The sequence below is a fragment of the Caenorhabditis briggsae genome (genome assembly GCF_000004555.2).
Source record: "Caenorhabditis briggsae complete genome, chrIII, whole genome shotgun sequence".
Taxonomy (NCBI): domain Eukaryota; kingdom Metazoa; phylum Nematoda; class Chromadorea; order Rhabditida; family Rhabditidae; genus Caenorhabditis; species Caenorhabditis briggsae.
This window is the reverse complement of record NC_013490.2, coordinates 4464737-4489218: the sequence shown is the minus strand read 5'-3', so window position 1 is coordinate 4489218 and position 24482 is coordinate 4464737. Positions and strand designations below refer to the sequence as shown.

At 34.6% G+C, this 24482-nt stretch overlaps 1 protein-coding gene across 1 annotated transcript; it reads right to left on the bottom strand.

The window, feature by feature from the left end:
• Nucleotides 1-478: 478 nt before the first annotated feature.
• Cbr-ckk-1 lies at nucleotides 479-22805 on the bottom strand (the record flags this gene model as incomplete). The annotated part of the gene is made up of 11 exons (XM_002641070.2): nucleotides 479-581; nucleotides 928-1044; nucleotides 1105-1445; nucleotides 1493-1675; nucleotides 1725-1798; nucleotides 1847-1994; nucleotides 2046-2282; nucleotides 3272-3343; nucleotides 6599-6649; nucleotides 10808-11012; nucleotides 22720-22805. The coding sequence occupies 11 exons, from the start codon at nucleotides 22803-22805 to the stop codon at nucleotides 479-481; spliced, it is 1617 nt and encodes a 538-aa protein (XP_002641116.2).
• Nucleotides 22806-24482: the final 1677 nt, after the last annotated feature.

The window sequence follows — 24482 nt, the reverse complement described above, 5'->3', positions numbered from 1 at the left end:
CATTCAATCATTTTCATTCTAACTCTTTCTATCTATTTTTCTGATCAATATTATTTCCTGTGTCAATTCTGTATGTTGTGATCTCTGTGATTCTTTGATTCTCCTGTATTTTTCTCTCCCTGTCAATTGTTATTCTATCATTTTTTCAATATTTGAACCATTAGATAAAATTGTAAAAAAATCAGAATTCAAGAAAGAAATTAGCTTTTATTATAAAAAGGCAAAATGAGGCACTTCTAGGACAGTTCTAGACACATATCTCAAAAAAAGACAGAAATTTCCAGTTAAAAAACAGGAATAAAGCATTGATATAATGTACCACAGGATTTTGATGATGACAAAATTCAATTATGTGAATAATCGATGCAAATAAAAAGTGAGATCTAGAAGAGTTTTTGTGTTCGTATTGGGTTTGAGGAAATGGAAAATAAAGAAACCGGTGGAATGGGAAAAGAGATTTGAGGGAATAAAAACTAGCTTATTGTCTAGCTGACTCGACTTTTGGCTGCATTGCTTCGTCGACTTTCAGCGTCAAACCCGACAGATTCATCTCGATGCACTTGATTTCTGGGCGGTCCACTCTGGAAATATAACGGTTTTTTTCTGAAAATTAGCAGAATTCGCTATTTTATTGGTTGTTTTTCTTTGAAAATCATTTTCCTTAAGCTCCCTCACTCCTCTCTCCCTCCCTCGCTCTCCCACTAGACTCCGCCCACTTCACACACAAAACATAGCGGGCAGCGGAACCCGCGAAGTGTCGGCTGCTGCTTTTCTATAAGTTTCGGCGGCGCGCGCTCTCTGTCTACCTTACTCGAATAACCCGTCGATGAAGACTACTAAATGACGAATCCTAATAGCCCAATGGGTTTCATTGCGGATATGAGGCATTTGTCTGAGCGGGTATAAAACGGAAATTTTGGAACTTACTTGCTATTGTTGTTAGATGTTGCTGGAGGAGAATTTGGAGGTGGAACATAGGTTGGATCTTTCACAGAAGAGCTTTTCCTTCTATCCCGAATACTGGATTGAGCACTCAACTTGTTCCTAAATCGAAAATTAGTCTTCTAGAATAGTGTCAAAAGAATAATTTCGAGTTTTAGTTACCTGAAGGGATTGCCAAATCTTTTCCGATGACCCATTGCTTTCACTAGAATTAGAGTATCCAGTCGTGGTATCACTCGTACACAATTTTCGATTTCTTCCTCCGTTACAGTAACCAGGTGGCAATTCTCTTGTTCCGAAGACATTGGTATCGTACCACCACGTGTCACCCATGTGTGAACCTTCACCTCGTGGAGCATCAATCGATGCCCCGGATCTTTCTTAAGCATTCCGAGGATCAGGTCTTGAAGTGCTTCACTGAGAACAGGTGCTTCTGGGAAAATGATGGGATCGTTTTTGATCTTTTTGTGCAAAGCGATAATGTAATTATCCACAAACGGAACCTAAAATTTTGATAATTTAGAAGATCTCGAATGGAAAAAAATCTTACAGTTCCAATAACAAAAGCGTATAAAGTGATTCCTAGTGACCAGATGTCTTGTGCACGACCCGAATAAAAATGATTAGCTCCTTCCGTCAATGCTTCTGGAGCCATGAATGCTGGAGTTCCGGCTGTTCCAGATAAGAAGGCATCGATTCCTTCAAACTCACAGGACACTCCAAAATCAGCAATCTAGAAAATTGTAAAAATTACAACTTTTAATTCCAGAAAGTTCTTTTACCTTAACTTGACCTATATCACTGAGCAGTAGATTCGATGGTTTGATATCCCGGTGAACAATTTTTTGATAGTGTACTAAAAATATATTGTTCAGATTCTACAGTAATCTATTAATAGACTCACAGTACTCCAAACCACATAACGTATCTCGGAAATAGCTCCACGCTGTATCTTCGTCCAATGGTTTGTCTGTCGGGATTTCCAGAATGGATCCTTTTTCTACAAACTCAAAGACCATGTACAAATAATTGTCGTTTGGGTCGTCCAGAACCTAAAAACATTGTTTTAGAAATTTTGGAGCAGCTGAGAATATATTCTTTACCTCCACAAGTTTGACCACATTTGGATGTGATAACTTTTTCAGGATGGCAATTTCTTTTTGGACCAATTGCAGAGGATTTTTCAGAACCGATGGTGCTGCATTTTCTTTGTTTCGTCGTGGAGGTGGTTGTCGAAAACAAGCGAAATTCTTCAAAAGCTTCATTTTGTCCAAAACTTTCAACGCGTAGAGATTTTTGTCCTCTTCGTTGTAGGCGAGTTTGACGATGCCATATGAGCCCTGGAAGAGTTTAAATTTAGATGGGGACTAGTTTGGAAAAAATAGGCCAGGAAATGTAAAAGTTTGTTTTTGTCCTTGAAATACGGTACTGTGCAAACAAAACTTTAATGATAATTTCAAGAAGCTTACAATTAGTGTTTCAAAATTTCCCACTAGAAAAATGGATCATTTTCCCCAAAAATTGGAAAACTCAAGTTTTTGATAGTGATTTTTTTGATAATTGACTGCGCAAGTCGAAAAAAAACCATTTTTTCTTCGATTTTTGACAAAATTTTTAGACCTTTTTAGATTTTTCAGCTATTTTCAAAGACTCTTTTTCGATTTTTTCGGTTTTTTGTCTGAAATTTGATTGAACGGTTTTCGATTACTGTAGATTACTGTAGAAACGAATTTCCTTTTTTAGTTTTTTATCTGCATTTTGACGTGGTTGTGGTTGCAAAACAACATGACATGCAAGGGTTTCTACAGTAATCTACAGTAATCTTCCGTCCAGAATACCACGCCGGCAAATTTCAGAAAAAAACTCGGAAAAATCGAAAAAGAATATTCAAAAATAGCAGAAAAACCTAATTATGTCTAAAAATTTTTGCGAAAAATCGTAGAAAAAATAAAAATTTTCTCGATATATTTTTTCGATTTTCGTACAGTTTCGGTCAATTTTTTTAAAAATAATATATCCATAACTTCAAATTTCCTGTTTTTTTGGGGAAAATAACGGAAAACTCTACGAAAAGTAGTGAAAATCAAAAAAAAGAAAGTGTTTTTAGATTACGGTTGTCAGTGATGGGGCCTTCGGACCAAAGCTCCGATTTTTTTGTACCATAAAATTGAAAAATTTCTAAAAAATTCAGAATAGTAAAACTATCATTTTAGAGCTCCAAGTTTAGAAATCCTGCACTGAAAAATATAAAAAACCCTCTAGTTAAAACCCACTTTTCTGTTGAATAAATAAAATAGAAACTTCCAGAACTTTCAAGAAAAAAACTAACCTGTCCGATTTCCTCCATTAGCCTGTATTGATTGAGTTGTATATAACTCTCGGATCGCTGCTGTGACACCGACTGAAATGAAAAATGCATTTTATTAGTGAGAAGAATCATTTTCGAAAGAGAGTGAATCTCCGTTCCAACTTTCTGGCTTCTTCTTCTTCTTCTTTTCAAGAGAACACATTTTGAAAAACAAATTGTCACTTCTACTATAAGCTATAGAAGAAGCTGAAAGGGGACCCAAATGGAATAAACCGCAAAAGAAGAAGAAAAAAAGGCTTTTGGAGAGTTTTTTTGGAGAGAAAATGGGATGTGAGGTGGAAAAAGGGAAGAGAAAACGACTTCCGTTCTTTCTGAACATATGTTGCTCTTAGCGAGGGATAAGTGAATCTATTGGGGGGGGGGGGGGGGGGGGGGAGATTAGTGCATTGCTTCCGCTTCTTTTTGCTCTTTTTTGCTCATAGACTGGTAGGGATTCGAGAAGATTCTGTTTAGAGATGAATCATTTGTCTGATGTGAGTATGAGCCACAACGTTTCATTGATGTTCGCTTGAAGCGCCAGAGGCGCGCAAAAAAGCTGGTGGGGGTACAATGAAAGCACAACTGGGGCGTGGTGGATTTTGGGGAATTTGAAAATTTGCGAATTTTTAAATTTTCGATTTTTTTGGGGATTTTTTTGGGTTTTGGTTTCTTTTTGGTGGAAACTGAAATTTCCAAATGTCATCGAATTTCGTCGAGTTTAAGCTCATTATAAAGAGAAAATCAGAAAATTTATGTTCAGCTAAAAACAAGGCTGTCGGAAACTGGGCCGCGTCCGGCCGTGATTGAGGCCGTCGGTATGTTAACGTGGACCAATCAGTCCGTTCTTTCGGAAATAAGCTCGGTCAACCAAAAACTATTAGGGCCGCAAGGCCACCGAATCCTATTTATTTCAGAAGTACTTGAAATGAAAAGGCGGCCCTAATTCGACAGCCATGGCTAAAAATTAAAATTTTCAAATTTTCAAAAAAAAGTTTCCGAAATACACGGAAAAACGGGTTACTAAGCTATCCATCATTATTCATATGACGAACTGAAAATCCCGAAAAAAACGGGCTTGCCCAAAAATTTGAAATTCTGAAAAATAAATGTGTCACACGTCACTCATATGGTTTTTTGAGTGTTTGGATTTACTGGAGAAGCGAATGTGGAAATAAACAAACGGCTTCTGTTTACAGATGACAAAATAAAATGATTTTGATTTGGGAAAGAAAATCAAAGGGATGAAGAAGAAGATCTCTTCTAGAAAAAATAATAATGAAAGAGGATCAGTTGTTCAAAGGGATTCAAATCGGTATTATGGGTTACTAGAAAGTGTTTCGGATTAGAAAAAATAAGTGAAAAACGATTCGGGCCCATGGGTTCAAAAAGCTCGGTCAGAAATCGTGCCCCATATAACTTTCAGAATTTCAGAATCTCAAAATTTCAAAATTGCAGAATTTCAAAATTGCAGAATTTCTGAATTTCTGAATTTCTGAATTTCTGAATTTCTGAATTTCTGAATTTCTGAATTTCTAAATTTCTGAATTTCAGAATTTCAGAATTTCTGAATTTCTGAATTTCTGAATTTCTGAATTTCTGAATTTCTGAATTTCTGAATTTCTGAATTTCTGAATTTCTGAATTTCTGAATTTCTGAATTTCTGAATTTCTGAATTTCTGAATTTCTGAATTTCTGAATTTCTGAATTTCTGAATTTCTGAATTTCTGAATTTCTGAATTTCTGAATTTCTGAATTTCTGAATTTCTGAATTTCTGAATTTCTGAATTTCTGAATTTCTGAATTTCTGAATTTCTGAATTTCTGAATTTCTGAATTTCTGAATTTCTGAATTTCAGAATTTCAGAATTTCCGAATTTTAAAATTTCAGAATTTCAAAGTTTCAGGATTTCAGGATTTCGCTATCTGCTAATATCAGAATTTTCTCGGTAATCGTTGTACGTTTGTTTTTACTCAGCCAACCAATAGCAAGACCTTTTGTTTGCTGGGGCGCTATTTCAGACCAAGCTTTTTGAAACCATGTTTTCTGGGTTTTTTAATGAAAATACCAGAAAAGTTAAAAATTCAAAATTGAATTTTATTTAATTCATAGGGTCCAAGAGATCAATAATTCTGGTCCAAAGAACTCAAAATTCTTAAATCCTTGATCCAGATCCAATATTGTCCTAGATTCAATTTTCTTCTTCCAAAAACCAATTTGTCCTTTTTTTCTCGAAAAACCTAATCTTACAAATCTCATATTTTTCCAATCTCCAACAACGTCATAGTTCGTGAGAAAAACACTAATTTAGTACTCTCCGAGTTTCCAATCGACTTGAATTCTTTGCTCCGTGCTATTTTCAAGAAAAAAACTAGAAAAAACACAAACTGTGTCTGATAAGTGATAAGACCTGTAATTAAGAATACTGAAAATAGAGAAATTGGTGTTTGAGAGAAAAACAATGTTAAGAATTAAAAAACAAATGAAACGCGGAAGTTTTGATGAAATGTGTGATCATTTGGAAGTCTAACGGATCAGCTATCAACTACAGTAATTCCAAAATTTGTTGTTTGCATAGATTACGGTATATGACTAGTCCCCGAAAATGGAATCGCCGGAATCGTCAGAATTTCAGAATGAATCATAGTTCCTTAAAATATCCCAGGATGTCCCAGGAGACCTTTCAAGATCCTAGAATTTTAAAACTAAAATTTTAGAATCTCAGATTCTCAGAATCTCAGAATTTTAGAATTTTAGAATTTCAGAATCTCAAAATCTCAGAATCTCAGAATCTCATAATTTAAGAATCTCAGAATCTCAAAATCTCAAAATCTCACAATATCAGAATTTCTGAATTTCTGAATCTCAGTTTCTCGGTATCTCAGAATCTCAGAATCTCAGAACCTCAGAATCTCAGATTCTCAGAATTTCAGAATCTCAGAATTTCAGAATCCCAGAATCTCAGAACCACATAATCTCAGAATCTCAGACTCTCAGAATCTCAGAATTTCGGAATTTCTGTTTTTCAAGATCCCCAGGATTTCAAGATCTCCAGAATTTCAGGTAATCAATTTTCAGAATTCTGAGAATATTTTGAAACATCGGATTCTTAGAATCTAAAAATTTCAGATTTCAGAACTTTATCGAGTGCTACAAAATAGTTGGGTCCAGAAAATCTGCTACAGTAACCCATTCTTGCGAAAAACATCTGGGTTACTGTAGCTTCTAAAAAAATTAGAAAACCCTTTTTTGAATGTTTCGCTCAAATCCAAAATTAAAAATTAAAAATTTAGAAACCAAAAAATGCCTTACCTTGACATATCTGGTCGGTCTTGACAAATTCGGTGACATGGTGGCGGCGAGCTGAAAAAAAGCAAAAATATAAAAATGAATTCAGCGAAGTGGTTTTTTTATTGTTCAGGAATACGAAGGACCCCGTATATTCCCGAATGCGTTTTTTGATATATAAAAATATATATGGGACGCCCTTTTTCTTCTTCTTCTCCGAGTCGACGTTTCGATTTATGCAACCTCGTAAAAAAGAAAAAAAGGAGAAGAAGAAGAAGAAGGCGTCAACGCCTTCTAGCCTTTTTTCTCATTATTCTAGACCCACTTCAAGACCCATTACAGTAAGATTTAACGATTCTGGAGGCGTCGAGTGATGACGTTGGATAGATTCAGATGAATTGGACGAAGAAGTAGGGATGAAAAGATCAGAAGAGGATCAGAAGGTAGAGAGGAAATGTTGCAAAACTTTGTGATCTTGGTTCCTGGACATTGTTACACTGGGAGAGAGAGATAGAAATAGAAATGAGGGAGAGCAGTTTGGGATAAGATGATGATGATGGAAGAAGGAGAAGAAGAGGAAAATTGAAATGACACCATTGAGATGTTGGAAAGAAGAAGAAGAAGAAGAGCACTTGGCTTTTATTGCAGATAAAGAAGAAGGTTCTTCTTCTTCTTTTTTCTCCTCGATTTTTCTGATTGAACCTATTCAGAATTGAGGTGAGAAAAGGATGGAAATGGAACATGTTGATCAAGAAAAGAATGATGTTAGAATTGTTTAAAAGTGGAACTTTGGAAGCATTTTTAGGCTTAAAATAGGTTGGGTTCATCTAGACAGGTCGGTTTTTTTAAATTGTTGCTACGGTGAGTCAAAAGCGCACACGAAAGTTCCCTTGTCTCTCGAGCTGAATAGTTGTGTCTTTTTTTCATTTTCAAAATCTACTTTAAAATTGGAAAATCGGAATTTTCTGAAATACCGAAGATTTGAAACTTGGAATTACTAGCAATTCAGAAGTTTTGAAATTTAGAAAATCGGAATTTTCTGAAATCCCTAAATTTAGAAAATCGGAATTTTTGAAATTTCGATTTTTTGAAACTCGAAATTTTCGACATTCCGAAAAATCCAAAAATGGTGTTTTGACTTTCTCAATTTTGTTTTTTTTCTCTCAAATTCCAAAAAACGGTTTATCCTTTCCAATTAGAAACACGGAAATTTCTAAAAAAATTTTTGAAAATTCAAAAATGCTGTGTTCTCTGTCAGAGAATATCCTAGAAAGAAGAAGATAAATGAAAAAAGTGATTTCCTATTTTTCAAAAAGCAAGCAAAATGTATTAGGCAAAAGTTCAAGTACCCGAGACCTCTCTCTTTAATCTGATTTTCGTCTTTTTTTTTCAAAAATCGAGTGTCTGCATTTGTGCTCTACGGCACTACAGACGAATCCAGGTATTAAGCTACAGTAATCAAGCAAAATGAATGCTGAAGAAATCAAAAAAAAAGAAAGAAAAATTCAGACTGGGCGGTTTCAAAAAAGTATAGAAGTCGCCCCTGAAATTCTCCAAAAAAAGAGGAGACGTTCGTATGTTTTTTGTTTCGTCCGAGTGGTTCATGTTCATCATTGAGAAAGAGAGCAGCTCCAAAGTGAGAAAGGGGTGTCTGGGGTGTATTCCTCCACACAAAAAAAATAAGAAGAAGAAATAAGGAAAGTGTCGAGGCACTCCCCTATGCCAGTTCATTCGAAATCATACTCCCCCGGGAACAATTCACCGCCATTATGAGGCATCGAACTTAAAGTGTCCAGCTATTTGAAGACCGACAATATGAGAAAAAAGGGGAGTTTTTGGAGACGAAAAAGGAGAACAAGAGAAGGATAAACTAAATTCTTGATGCTGAAAGTATTGCAAACACAACAAAATGACTGGGCACTGAAAAGGTGATGCTGGCGAGAGAGTGGCAAATGGGTGAGTTGTTTTGGGTTACGGTAGTTCAAAAAATTATCGACAAGGTGTCTACGCGAGTGGCGCTTCGATCCCCAAATTTGGAGAAAAGCATCCCAAATCACTGGAAAGTTAGTTATTGAGCTCCTCAGTCTCGTATTGAATCATGTCCAGAGCATCCTAATGAAAACAATCGAGATCCTCGATAGTTGTTCTCCTTTTTTTCAAATTTTTTCCAAATTCAAATTAATCGATTTATAAAAAAAAAGAACTGTGGTGTCTTCGATTTTCATCATTCACCGGAATATTTTCGAAACATTTTTCGGTATTCAAATTCTGATCGGAATATTTCCGACTATTTTTTCGAAGTTAAAGCATTTTTGACTACGGTATGTCAAATGCGCTCTCAAAAAGTTTCCTTGCGAGTCTCGAGTGAAATTACTGTAAACATTTTTTCCGCGTTTTCGAAATCTGTTTGTCAATTTTTCACTAATTTTTAGTGTTTTTGTAATTGGAAATTTCGGGATTTTCAAAAATCAAAATCTTCGAAAATCAAAAATTATAATTTAGAACATCGAATTATTTCAAAATTCCAAATTTTCAAAATCGGAATATTCCGAAATTCCGAAATTTTTAAAATTTCCAAATCGGGAATTTTGGACATTCAAAAATTCCAAAAAAAAACATTCCGAATATCCCTAGCAATTTTTGTAGATTATTAAAATCTTTAAATTTACTATCTGAGGCTCATTGGATAGGTTGATTCGTGGGATTTGAAGTTTCTATAAATTTAGAATTCCCCAAATATTAAATTCGATAATTTTAAAATATATTGAAATTTATTGATTTCATCGGTTCCTCAAGATTTCGAACTTTCAATTTCCGATGTTTCAACTTTATTCTCTTTTTCGAAAAAAATTTTAAGACTCCTCCGGGAAGTTGCTTTTGATGGTTTTATGAAGTCTGGTTATTAGAAATTCAAGTGCCAAGAATCAAAAAACATTCGGAGAAAAAAACGTTCCAATAAAGACAACTTTCGGATATTATAAAATACCAAACGGTTTTCAAAAAATACGAAAAAAGTGAAATCATCAGAGAACTGGGAAACCATCACATTGGGGGATAAGAACATGGATAATAACAGAAACCCCCCGATTTTCAGAAAAAAGAAACAACTGGAAGTTTCTAAACAAAAGCAAGACAGTGAATCTGAAAAGATGGAGTCTATTTCCAAAATTAGAACATACTCAGAATCACTCAATGATAACAAAAAGTCTAGGAATTTCTCTCAATTCTCCTGATAAAAGAAATTTCTAGTTTCATAAAAACAATATCTCCTTTTTCCCACATGATAACGGGAATCATGTGGAGGCGGTTATGACCTAATTATCTCTATTTTTGAGGATCTCTTCTATTTTCTCCAGGGATATTCATAATTTGTTTTTATGATGAAAACTAAAAACAGTGAGAATCATCTAAACATGACGTAAGTAGGAACCAATTAACACAATTTTGGGGGGAAGAGGAAGGAAGGAAGTCGAATATGCTTTCAATCAGGTAAGAAGGTATTGAGATGTTCAAACTTTACAGTAATCCAGAAACGCATATACTGTAAACATAGAAGGTTACCCTATACTTACACTTTGAGCTCAGTTATCTCAATTTCTATAAAAGATAACAAAAATCTGTCAATTGACAAAGTTTTTATCAAAGTATTGCCTACATTTTATCAATTGTCTGATGTTTTACATCTCTCATAGGAACCGAGATAATTGAGCTCAAAGTTGATGGTTTGGGCGGGCTTCTATCATAGGAAATGCAGTAATTCAACTTCACAGTACTCCAGAAACTGTTCTTTAAATACCCAAGTTAATTTTTTTCAGAAATGCATGCGTATTTGATTACTGTAGATTACTATGCCCAAAATTTTGTTAATAATTATTGTCTATTTATTTTTAACAGTATTTTGCTTTTTTTCTCTTTCTGGAAAATCAATTAACATTTGAAATTATAGGCAAAAATTGCCGTAAATCTGTATCAGATCTGCCTCACCTTTTTTGATAATTACGAAATTTTTGGGCTAAAGCAAATGTTTTCCATACTGTGTGATTTTAAAAATTTTCAAACGACATTCAAATAATTAAAAAAGAAGTTGTCATCTACAAAATCCGCCTTTCCAAAAATTTGAACAATTTAAACTTCTATTTCAGAACTGGATCTCTCGGTTTTGAGCACAAATTCTCTTCAATTTTTTCCTAACCACATTCCCCACTCAAAATTCTAAATCCCCTTTAAACTCACATTATTACTAGAATGTGGTCCAGCTTCATCATCCTCCTGTACAGCTCTCGCCCTGACAAGCCTCCTGACTCCAGTGGTATCTGATTGCTGCCGAACCATTGAAGCAGCCGATAGAAGTGACCTCCTATCCACCGTTCCAGTCGTCGTCATCACATTTGTTTGAGAAGAAGGTCCGGGCGAATCGTCGGATGTATCGCCGACCATCCTGAAAGAAAGCAAATGTTAAGAAATGAAGATGTTGGAGAAGAGAATGGTGGGCGATGTGGAGGGATTTTCGGAGGATTTTCTGGGAAAGGAGATACAGCTCTCTTCACGATGCAGATCCTGTCAAAATATCACAAAATAAGAAGATTTTGGAGAAAGGATCCACCTCGCTTTTTTTCTGGATTTTAAAGACATTTCAAGAGTTTTAACAGTTTTTTAAAAGATCCATGGATTATAAAGTATCATTTTTCTATTTTCAGAGTTTTTTGGAGTTAGAGTATGCATACTAACGTGATGGTGTACAGTGTTCAGTGTTCGAGGTCCCAGAAATTCCGTAAAAAAAGCCAAGGAAAAATGGGTGGAGTCCGGGGGCGGAGCCTAAGTTGCAAGCTGTGCACGGTTTCGCCGTACGCTTTTTCTCATCACCGAATTCAAATGAGTAAAAAACTATGCTGCAAACCCGTGCACACTGAACAGCTTGCAATTAAGATTCCACCACCTGACTCCGCCCACTTTTCAAAGGTTTCTTTGGAATTTGTGGGGTCTCCATAATTTTTATGTTTCGAAACCAAATCACGAAAACTTCAAACTTCAGAACGAAAACTTCAAACTTCGAAGCAGAAACTAAGAATTCAAAAATGTCAGTTTCAGCGAAAAATTCTCAAAAATTGATCAATAACTTCAAATTCTACAAACTGTTTGTCGTGCGAAAAATCTAGACAAATAACATTTATGTCCTTGACAGATATTATTATAACTAGAGATACATATCCTTTTCAAAAACTACAAAAAATGCAAAAAATGCATTTTCAAACATCGCCCCAAAGAAGGATCTGGAAAAAAATGAGAAAAAAAAGAAGGAAAAAACCGGAGAAAAAAAGGAGAAACTGGTGAATGAATGAATTAAATAGTGAATGAAACTGGCTGGAGAGCCCCTTTCCCCCCCGAATGGACCAAAAAGAGAAAAAAAAGAGGCAACAGAAACTATAAATTATTCAAAAGTCTTTCCCCATTTTTCCCCGAGTGAGAGCTTCGATGGAAAAAAAAACTGAACTGAAAAAAAACATTTTCCTTGGGTTTAGGTTTGAAAAAAAATTAAGAAAAATTTATAGAGCAAAACCAGCAAAAAGAGTTCTCTCTGACGAAAATCCGATAGATGGAATGGCGGGGATGAAGAGAAAAGAAAAGAAGACGGAAATTCGATTTCAGTTAGTCAGTCAAGTGGAAGATATGTGTATGGAATGGGCGAATGTGTGTTGGAATGTATGTGGTCTTTTGGGATTCTTTGAAAAATATAATCTTAGAAAATGTTGATTTTAAAGGTGTTGGGGTGTTCTGAAACCTGAGTGGTTTAAAAACTTGGTTTGGAATTAGAATTCTGAAAAAGGACCGTTGACATGATTTCCAGTCGCTCGTATTAATTTGGTCTAATTTCGATCCCCATTGCGGTCGAAAATCCGAGAGTGGGCGGAGCTTAGGCCCGGTAACTAAATCTTTAAAGGGTCATGTATTTTCGAAACTTTTTTAGCCTAGTTTTTTTTTCAAATTTTCGATAGATTTTGAATTTTTTTCACAGAAATCAGAAATTCGCGAAAAAAACGCATGAAAAAGGTAACTTTTTTCGAAAATCATTACGAAAATGCATGATCCTTTAAATGCGCCTTTAAGGATTTCGCTACCGGACCTAAGCTCCGCCTACTTTTGACCGCAACATTGAAATTAGACCAGAGTAATGGATATATTTTTTCTAATATGTCACAGTTTTCAATAATTACTGCTAAACTAAAAAAGACCAAATATCATAGAAAAGAAAATTTTCATAAATTCTTCAGTACTATTTTATTTATAGAAACCAAACCTAGCTAGACTCACTAGGCTTGACTTTCTCACGATACCTCAACTATGTGTCACTCTTTCTGGAAATTTCTATAAAATAGATTCTTTTGAAGTTTTCTTAGAATCTTTAGAATCCGTAGATGATTTGTTTTTTTCTAGATCGCAGAACAGGTGAATTTTTGTGAGTGATATTTTGTGGCATTTTCATTAAAAAGGTTTAGCATTTTAGTTTTTTTTTCAGATGGTTTATTTTTTCGGAGTTTCTGCTTGAGAAAGGTTGGCTGAAAATTAAAGATACAGCAAAGTTACAGTACTACAACGTTAAAAAGTAGAACTACTATCATCTAGTATTGATTTCAGTCTAGAAAAAAATTCTCAAAGAATGAGCACCATGAATCCGTCTGTTACATTAACACACATGTAGGTCTATCCGGTTTATTGCACACAAAATACATGGATTCGCAAGAGAAACGGAGAGAAATGAAAGAAAAAAAAACGACATCTCGTGAGAGAGAGAGAAAAAGAAAAAGCAATATAAAAAAGTCAGGTGTCCAGATATCTAACCAACGTTTTAGATCAATCTGAAAGAAGAAAGTGGAAAAGAGAGAAAATTTGGGGCAAGAATTGATTAAATATAAGCATGTAACCCCAAAAAGATTCGATTAGAAATTGGCTTGGTTTTATGTTGATTAGTTTTTTCGGAGCTATGCTTTACTCTTTCCTAGGACACAAAAATACTTATGAAACCATGTTTGGGCTTTAAAGGTGGGGGGACAGGAGATTTTTCGTAGTTTTTTTGTAGCTAGAGTATGCATTCTACCGTCACGGTGTACAACGCTTAATGTCACTTTGCGTACAGCTGTCGTCCTCGCCTTTATGTATGCAATCGGGCGGCCGCTTTCTCTTTGCCCGTGTAGCTCAGTCGGTAGCGGCGCCGCACCCTCAATCATTGCCCCAACAAGTTCAACTCCTCGAGGGGCATATTTAAACGAAATATCGAGAACATTATTTTTTTCATGTCTCCCCACCTTTAAAAAAAAGAAAAAAGGACTTGACCACTGCCAAGGTTGAACTTGCGATCTGCAAATCCAAAACAGAGGCGTTACCGCTTGCGCCATAACACACAGGTCCTGGGCGATGATGCGCATAAAGGACCCGATCCATATGCGATCCTCTAGAAGTCCGTTTGACACATATCGCGAACAACGAGCTGCGATGAGTCTCATATGTGTGCGATGCGGAAGAGGCTGAATCGAGTGTTCCGAATGCGCGCGTATCCTAGATGGATTCTAGGTGGGTGGGCGATGTGTGCGATATGGGTCTGATACGGTAGGCCGACTACAACACTCCGAAATCCCGGATGCGCGCATTGTTTACCGTAAATCCACACCGGCAACTTTGCCAATTTTTCGTCAATTCGAGCCTACATACTGGTTTTCGATTATTCTTTCGATGTTTTTTGTGAAAAAGAGTTATGGCAGACTAACAAATCGCTGAATTCTTGCAGAAACATGTCTTTCACTCGTCAATTGCTATGTTTTTCGCCAAAATAGGTGATATTGAGATTTTTAGGTTTCACTTTGTAATTATTGTAAAAATCGTATTTTCAGGTGGAGTAAAAGGTAAGTTGGTAAGTATACAATAATTACAAAGTTTGAATTATAAAAATTTTCGATTTTTCATGCAATTTCAAAAAAAGTGAAAGTGAGACATATTTTTTGAACAAATGAAAAAAAAATTTTAGCGAATTTTTTCCCATTTCCTTCTGGTTTTGATTGCATATCAAATTTAAATGGAAACTGCCATAAGTCTTTTTCAAAACCAAAACATTGAGTTTCAAAAAATCAGTAATATGTCGTTCAAAATATAAAAGAATATGGAATAATAAAGGAAAAGTACGAAATCGGAAGAACTGAACAAAATCACATCACAATAGAACTTAACTGATACTTCTAGGAACCCCCAACCAACGTTTTAGTTCATTTCATCGAGTGCCAGCAAGACAGGCGAGGAGATGCTTTGCGGCGGCGGTGTGCCCCATATGCCCCGTATATGCCCCATACCGGCGTCCTTTCCCTGTACCCAATTCATCGGCGCGTCCTCCGTCGCCCATCCATTATGCGTATGCGCGCCCAGGACCTGTGCAGTCACACTTAAACTGGCTTCAATTTGTCAACTATGAAAGCGGGCAAAAACAAAAGTGTGTGGGTTTCTCAGGATGACATCTCCTTCTTCTAGGGGGTTAATTGAAGTTTGGCGTTAGAAGAATAATGAGAAAAATGAATGACGAGAATAAAGGAGGATGACGTCGATCTGACGACAAACGAAATGGAGAGCGAACAACCTTATTATGTTAATTGGGGGTCCATGATATAGGGAAAATAGATTTTTTTTTTTGGATTTCTGATGCAAGAAGAAAAGAGCAGTGAATTGGAAAATAGTTGTATGGTTAGGGCAGTTTCAGATGACTTCCATTTTTGCAAAAATACAAAGATTCGGATGATTGGGATTCTAGGGAAGTGATGTGTTTAGAACAAAAATTAATGAATAGAGGATTTAGAAATTCAGAAACTTAGAAAATCAAACATCTAGGAATTCGGAAATTCAGGAATTCAAAAATTCAAAAACTCAGAAAATAGAAAGTTCGGAATTTCTAAGTGCAGAAATTTGAGAATGCAGGAATCCGAAAGTTCCGGAAATTTAGAAAATCAAAATTTAGAAAATTTAGAAATTCAGAAATTAAAAATTTGCATTTTTAAAAAACTCAGAAAATCGAAAATTTGGAAATTCGATGTGCAGAAATTCAGAAATGCAGAAATTTCGCAATTCAGAAATTCAGAAGTTCATAATCCCGAATTTCAGTATTCCGCGCTTCAGGCATTCCAAACAGATGGCTGGTGGGCCTTCGACGCAATATGACCTACTTTTTACTCTTCGTTCTCAATTTTTTCCTTTTTTCAAAGGGCCACGTAAATCTATATTTAATTTTCGCGTATTTTAAACTTTTCATTCACGTTACGCGAAAAATCTATAAATCAAAAAAAATTAGGTCACATCCCTATCTCTGTCCACGTTGAAAAATTCCACGTACTGAAAAAAAACCAGTCCTTTGGGAAATCCCGCTCTTTGAATTAGTTTGATAATATTCACTAGCACTTTTTGACTGCTCTGAAGCTTCCTGCGTAAGCTGTTTATTGTTTCATTCACTTTTTTCTTTCGATTGGTCGGATGCGAAAAAAGTTACAAAAGACCCTAAGGGTCGCCATGTTTGGTGGTTCATGGCTAGGTGAATTCATTTTCACTGAACGTCCCCCTTTTGCAAAAGACTCAAAGAAAGAAAAAAGAAACAAATGAACAAAAACAATAGATAGCGATCGTATAGATTTTTAGAACTGAAAAAGAACTACTGAAAATTATAAAACTGTCTCCTCGGAGACAGGGGTTTTTTGTTGGTATTTTCCCCCCGGTGAAAAACCATTTTCCCTTTCATGTACTGAGCCTCTACGTGGCGAAAGGGATAAACAGACGAAACGTCTGGCTAATCAGTACACTTTTGAAACTTTTTTATTTTTCCATGATTTTTTCCTAGAACTTCTCTCTCATCGCTGGCTGGTGCGCCTTCGGCGCGATTTCACCTATTTTTACAGGTTCTCTTTCTCAAAATGTCACGTCAATCTCCCGTAAACACTCTAATAGAAGGACTTTCTACACTTCTACTTTGATCTCCATTATCTCAATTCCTATAATTTTTAAAAAATTCCGTTTTGCAGAGTTTGTAAAAAACTATATTGTCGAGAAATTTGCAGAAAAAAAAGAAATGCAAATATTTAGAAAATTTCAGAATCAGATTCAAAAATTTGTCTGATGACAATTTTCAGGGAAAAGATTAAAATTTGAAATTTTGGAAATTGAAACATCGGCATTTCAAAACTTCGCGAAAACCTAAATTCATAGTTTGTTGTTTTGAATTCATAGTCTCAATTTCGACTTTTCAAATTTTTTCAATTTCAAAATTTCGAGTTTTTAAATAATCAATTTTCAGTGATAAGATTTAAATTGGAATGTTTTGAAAATCGAAGCATCCAAGTTTTTAAATTGTTTTAAAATCCAAATTCATAGTTTCTACTTTTTTAATTATGGGGAAACTGAAAACATATATTCAAACTTGAACATATTGTTAAAAATTAGTAAAACGAAATTTTTTGTGAATTCAGATTTGCTCGAGTTTCAAAGAATACAGTTTATATTTAAATTAAAAAATGAGAAAAGTAAAAAATAAAATATTCAAAAATTCGCGAAAATCTGAAAAAATCATATTTTGTATTTTTTTAATTAATTATGGAGAAATTGGAAAGGAAGTAAGAGCTTCAGTCAGAATTTTTTTTGAAACTTTTTCTCCAAAAAAAATTCTTCCGGAATCTACTAAACTCCAACAAAACACAAAAGTTCTTTTCTTCGGAAGAATCTTAAATTTGATTAGTTTCCGAGTGGATGAAGAACAAAAGAACATAAAAAAAAAGAAAAAAAAGGTACAGAAGACTGAAATAACGGAAAAAAGAGGAAAAGGAGGTGGTTGCACATAGAAAAACAAAAAGAAAAAATGGATACAAGTGATCCTGAGAGAAGAAAATGAATGAAGGAAAAAGGCCTGGCGAAGAAGAAGGACAAGCGCATTTGTTTCGTTTTTCGTCACATGTACATGCTCTTTTTCTGTGTGTTAGAAGGCTAAAAAGGGTGGAGGGCACACTCCTTCTGCCAATGACACTACTCGTAGCCCCCGTTTTTCGTTTTTCCAACCAAAAAGGCAATTCGAATGAAAAGAAAAACCGAAACGACGGAGCAAGAGAAACGAAAGGGTGTGGCGAAGACGTGCGAGACACAGACGGAATTAGAAAAAGCTTGATGAGAGAGTGAGAGGAGACGAGGAGACGCAGAGATATGAAGATGTTGAACGAGAAGGAAAAAAATGGAAAGAGCAACTGCCTTAGGAATAAAACGGAATACTGCTACCTGGAGAAAAAAGACATATAAAATTTATCACTTTTTCTTTTTGATACAAAATTAGAAAAAGGGCAAATGACCTTTTTGCATAGTTCAATGAGTTCATGAATTCTAAGATCCGGAAAGAGTTCAGAAGGAGACAACCAACGGGAAGATGAACACACAAAATAAGTCTGGGAATTTTTTAAATATTTTTTTGATTTTGTTTTTATGGAATTTGTGAACATAGAATCTTCTTCAAAAAATTATTTAGATTTTCAGAATCTTTCAAACTTGGAGCTTCCAAATTGCACGACTAGATTTTTAAACAGTTTTATGAACCAGACATTTGGAATTTCATTAGCCACTACCGTATTTGCTCTAATAGATTCCCACCCTGTACGTGCAGCTCCATTATCTCGGTTTCTATGAGAGATATCAATAAATGATCTATTGATAAAATGTTGGTGATATTATGATAAACATTTTATCATTCGATCACTTTTTGATATCTTTTACAGGAACCGAGACAATCGAGCTCAAAATAAACGGTTTGGGTACTGTTCTATTAGAGAGCTTACGGTTGAGCTTAGTTATCTCGGTCCAAGTAAAAGATATACAAAATTTAGCAACTGATAAAACATTTGTGATATTATGTTAAACATTTTATCAGTTGACAAAATTTTGACATCTCTAATAGGAAGCGAGATAATTGAGCTCACAGTGCACGTATTGGGTGGGCTTCTATTAGAGAAAATACGGTATTTAGCACCCAAAAGCATCAGATTTTTTTTCGAATTTCGATGATTCTTTGTGAAATCTTCAAAAGCCAGAAAAAATTTTCAAAGTTTCGCAAATTTTGAAATTTCTTTTTGGCTCATAGTTTCTAAAAATGACATTTCCAAATGAACCGATTATGCTTAATTAACCTCCCTCCAAAATGTCTGAATGTATTTTAAATTAGCTTTTAATTCGAAAATGGAACTTCCTGAATCTATTTTTGGGAACAAAGTTGATTGTGGTAAAGTTGGAAAGTATCCGAAAAAGAACCAACCACTTTGAAAGATATAAATTTTAGATTTTTCTCAAAAAGACCAAAAATTACCCTTGGGGTTCGAATTTGAAAATTGTTTAGATCAACTCATAAAATGCTTCAAACTCAATTTCAGAAAATATCAAGCCCGGAAAAAATTCCAGATGTTTTTTGTTTCAAAAGTCTGTGAACTTTAAACTACACACTTTCTTTTGAAATCAGACATCAGAATATCAAAAACGTGGACCTATTTTTGAAATTCCAGATACCACGCCACTTTTCTAGTTTGTGTTTCGGATTTTGCATTGCAAATCCTAAAGTCAGATTACACAGACTGAATCCAGGATTTCAAAGATTTTTGGGGGTTTTAGTTTACCAGAATTTACATATTCGCCATCTCTCAATTTCCGTGATTGGTATGGAATTTCAAAAATCTTTATTAAAATATGACTATTAAAATATGACTTAAGAAGGAAAAAGGGAGAGAAGTGCACATTATTTTGTAGTTGACTGGGGAAAAAAGAGGAAGAGAAAAAGGAGAAAGCCCCCAATTATATTATATTATGGTGCATCTTTCCACAAAAATGCAGACAATCAAGGATTATCCAGAGTAGATTAAATGGATGGAGAAGAAAAAGAAGAAGGAGAAGTCGAGAAAAAAAATAATATGAAAAAAAGAGAATGAATGAAAAAACGCCACGGGCAATCGGAACAAAAGGTGTATAGGTTCTCTGATGATGACTCTTTTTTCGTACTTTTTTGACGACTTTTCCCACTAGAGAAAAGAGCAAGAAGAAATTAATATATAGGTAGTGCGGTTGTTCTAAAATTTTTTGAGAGAAAATTCAGCTTCTGCTGGTACAGGGGACATTTTAAAAAAGTTTTTCGAAATTGCGTTATTTGAAGCCCACCCAAGCCATCAACTTTGAGAAAAATTATCTCTTTGCCTGTAAAAGATATCAAAAAGTGGTCCACTGGTAAAATGTTGGTGATTTTATGATAAGCATTTTGTTAGTTGACACATTTTTGATATCTTGCATGGGAACTGAGATAAACGAGCTCAAATTTGAGGGGGGGGGGACATTTTTTATTTGAAAAAGTTTTGTACAAAAATTATGTGGGTTCACATTCAAACAAAGAAAAGATTTCAGAAAGAAGAAAAGCGCATTGAAAAAGCGAAGCGGAATCTGAAAGTGTTGGAAATAATTCAGGTTTTCAAAGATTTTTGAATCCCAGATCCAGTAATCGTGAATAGGAAACTTTGTACAGTATCCTCGAAGTTTTTAAATAAGATCCTCATAAAATTCCACATTTCCTAAAAGAAAGAACTTAATTTCTCCAGATTTATCTGGTCTAGAAAATTCACATTCGCTCGCCAGCCACCGTATACCACTTCGCTATTTTGATGCGGTTTTTTGTCATTTTATGATTTTTTTTTTTGAATTTTCACTTTTTTAAAATTTAATGTACATGATTTTTTGCACAAAAAAAGCAATAAAAATTCCGCCGTACACCACATTTAAAATCCAGAGATCAGATTGAGAAAATCCTTTAAAATCAGAAAAATGTGTAGGAAAAAGGTGTTACGTAGTTTCTGATTTTCCAGGAATTCATACATGGATTTTATGATTGAAAATACAATTTTCAAAATCAGATTTTTTCCAGAATTAAATTTTTTGCATTTGCATTTTTCTGGACACAGAATGATTGGTTTTCAGGGAAATTTGAATTTTGAAGGCCCAGAATCTTTTAATTCGAGGATTTCTAGACCTAGAAATGTTAGAATGGTAAAATTTCAACAGTCGGAAAAGTTTGTAATCTCAGAACTTTAAAGTTTATGAATCTCAAATTATGAAAATCCCAGATTAAAACTTTCAGAACTCTTCGGAATTTTGGAGTTACAGTATCTTAAAACCTCTAGTTTTCAGAATTTCAGAATTTTTAAATGCGAAAAACTCAAGAAATCAACCTTAATCCCACATTCCTGAAAACTTCTATTCCTTTGATCCTTGTCCTAAAAAAAGAAAGAAAGAATGTTGGAAGAATTCTTTTTTTCATATTCGGAACACTTTTTGTCTCGTTCCAAAAACCTTTTCTAATCCCTTTTTGCTAAAATCATAGACTTGTTTTCCCTCTTTTTTCTTTTTCTTTTTTATTTTTCTTGACGAATTTCGTTTTTGAGCTGGAAAACTAAGAAAGGTTTCATTTGATCCCCACAGATTTTGGAAAATGTGAACAAGGGTCAAAAAGTCAAATTTTGGGGATTAAGACTGGCAGAAGACGTTCAATTTTAATGTTAATCTGGTTTTTAGAAGAAGATTCGCGAACAATCCATTACGGACGCTCCGCGTTCGCGCGCGGTTGAAATAGGAACCGCATACGGACCGTATCCGTTTGGTCATGATTCGCAATCGGATCGGATACGGAGCTCGCAAACGGACAGGATACGGATCAATCCGAATAATGTACTGATATTTACTGAAAACGGTTCGCGTACGGTCCGTATGCGGTTCCTATTTCAACCGCGCGCGAACGCAAAACGTCCGTAACGGACCCGTTCGCATTTTACCTGTGGTGGTGTTCCTGATCAAGGTGTGCAGAGCTAAGTTTCAGAATTTTGAAAGTTTTCGAAACTTTCAAAAATCTGAGACTGTAGTCAATAATTCGAGTGGTATTGGAATTTTCATATATTTGAAAAAAATTTGAAAATAAGGAAAAAGTGAGATTCAGCGATTTTCAGGTATTAACACTTTTCTATTAAAAGTAAATTTAAAACTTCTAAACTGATGAATTCGGAATCTTTAGCTCTAAGTTTTGACGGTGCTGAAAATGCTAAATTCTGAGTTTCGGAGGTTTTCAAATTCCGTTGTTGGGAGAGTCTCAGATTCCAAAGAATTCTGTATTTTCAGAGATTTCTTTCAGGATTTCGAAACTTGGAGAATCTGAGTTTCCTAAACTCAAAATGTGGAAGTCAAAATTTTTGAGATTCTTAGGATTCGAGAAATTGTGATACATGAGGTTTTTGAGGTAAATAGGTTTTGTAATGCTTTAGTTTTGAATTTCTCAGGTTTTGAAATTTCGAAAGATATTCAATGGATTACCGTAAGACCTGTAATAGAACGATCCCACACTGTCAAGTTTGAGCACAATTATTTCGGTTCCTATAAGAGATATCAAAAATTAATCAACTGATAAAATGTTTGTGATAATATATTAAACAATTTATTAGTTGACAACTTTTCCTGATCTTTGGCAGGGACCGAGATAAACTTGCTCAAAATTAAAAGTTTAAGGGTGCTTCTATTACAGGTTTCACAGTAATTACGGTTTACAGAGACACTTGAATTGTTAGAGATCTCAGATTGAGATCCATTTTCATAAGAAAGTAAATAATTTTAAGGACATGAATACCATAAAACCTGTATTAGAAGGGCCGGCCCTTATATTTTTCCAAGGTACCTCCGGATGGCCCTTCTATTACAGGGGCTCTTCAATTATCGGGAGCCCTTCTTTTTTCCGGCCATTTTTCTTGAAATTTTTCATCGAAAAATTCGACGAATTTTTGTTCAAAATTTATGAAAATCTGTTTCGTTTGAATTGAGCAAATTGTCTAACAAAATAAGTGTTTCAATAAATTTATTGTGAAATTTCCGGAATATTTTTCACTGAAAATTTTTTATTACGTGGGTCCTTCTATTACAGGGAAGCCTTCTATTTTTCCAAACCCCTCTTGGAGGGTCCTTCTATTAGAGGAGCCCTTCTAATACATGTTTTACGGTAAATGAAACACAAATGATATAACACCTGAAACTTGGGAACTCGATATCTAGAAGGCTCCTTATTTAAAACAAGAGCTTACCATTCATTCCATTGTCTCAAATGTGAGATAACATTTTCCGGAATACTGGGAATCGTCAAAGAGTATCGTGCAAACGTATTCTTCATTATTGCTCCTTTTTTCTGAAAAAATAAAAACTTTTTCCTGGGATGACACTGGAGAGTCAGTCTCGCAAATCCAGAAAAAAAAGAAGTGAAAAGAACGAAAATGGAAAAAATGGAAGAGGAAAAAATGGGAGATAAAAACAACAACAAAAAGAACAACAGAAGGCAAAAAAAAGAAGGGAAAGCTGAAGGGATAAAAAGAGGAAAGAAGCGAGTCCGCTGCTGTTTGGTATGGCCAATTTTCGAGAAGGTTTTCCTCTCTTCAAAAGTCTCTTTTCTCTTTTTCTTCTTTCTTTTTTTCTGGAAGAACTTCTGACATGGTAATTGACGGGAATGAGGAAGAGGAACCTCCTTCCCAGAAGAAACACATTTAAAAATAAACTTTTTTATGGATCAATGCATTTTCCGGTTTTTTCCTCGGTGAGAAAGAGTAGGATTAAGAAGTCGTATTGAAGGAAAAAGACGAGAAAGAAAAAAGAGAGATGAAAAATATTTGAAAAATGTATTGCACTTTAATACTAGGTGTGCTACGTAATTCTCGTGCTTGATCTTCTGGATGGGTGGAGTACAATTCTTTTGGGATTCTGAAGAAAATGGGAATTGTTTTGGAATTTGGGAATTTGGGCAGCGGATATAGAATAAATAGAGTCCGATGAAATAAAAATTTTTGGATTTTCGGGATTTTTCAAAAATTCGGAGTTATTTTGAAATTTTTCGTTATTTGTAATTGCTAGATTTTTCAGATATGAAAACGATTTGTGGATTACTTCAGAACTTTCTGAGTTTCCAAAGATTTTGGATCTTTTTGGAAATTCAAGATTTTTGGAATTTTCAAGCTTTTTGTTGTACATTCAGAATTTCAGTATATATTTTCATTTCAAAGTTCCAAATTTTCAGAATCTCAGAATCTCAGAATCTCAGAATCTCAGAATCTCAGAATCTCAGAATTTCAGAATCTCAGAACTTCTTGAAGTGTTGGATTTTTTCGGAACTTCTAGGTTTAATGAATTTTCAAAACATTGGGATTTTTAGGAATCTCTGAATTTTTCTGTTTTTATAATTCTCGGATTTTTCAGGTTTTTTAGAGTTTTGGGAATTTCAGGATTGTTTTAATTGTTAGATTTTTCAAACTTTTTGGAATTTTTAGGATTTTTTCTGAATTTTAAAACTTCAGAAGTTCAGAGTTCCGGAATATTTGAAACCAATTGAACAGAAATTCGGTCAAAAACTGAACCATTTTAAAACTTTGAACCTAATCATTCCGACTAATTTCGGCTTTTCTTCCGAAAAAAAAGCTAATTTAAAAACAGAAGATCAACTTTTGTTTTCAAAGGAAAAAAGTGGAAAAAGTGAGATGGGAAAAGAGAAAACGAACAATAATTGGGGATAGAAGTGCAATTAAGATATCATTTAAATGTGAAAACTAATGGAAGCTGAGCAATTTCAAAATAGAGTTCTCAGTTTTTTCCTGTGAGCTGAAGAACAGTTATAGAATGCATTGGATATTGAAATGAAAATGAAATCATAGAATTTATAAATCTGGAACTATAGTAATCTTGGATCCTGACAATCTAACACTTTCACATTTATTTAAAAAAGCAAATCAGAAAATTTAGAAGTCTTTCAATCAGCGTATTTTAAATTTTAGAAAGTTTGAAACTTCATAATTTTCACTGAAAT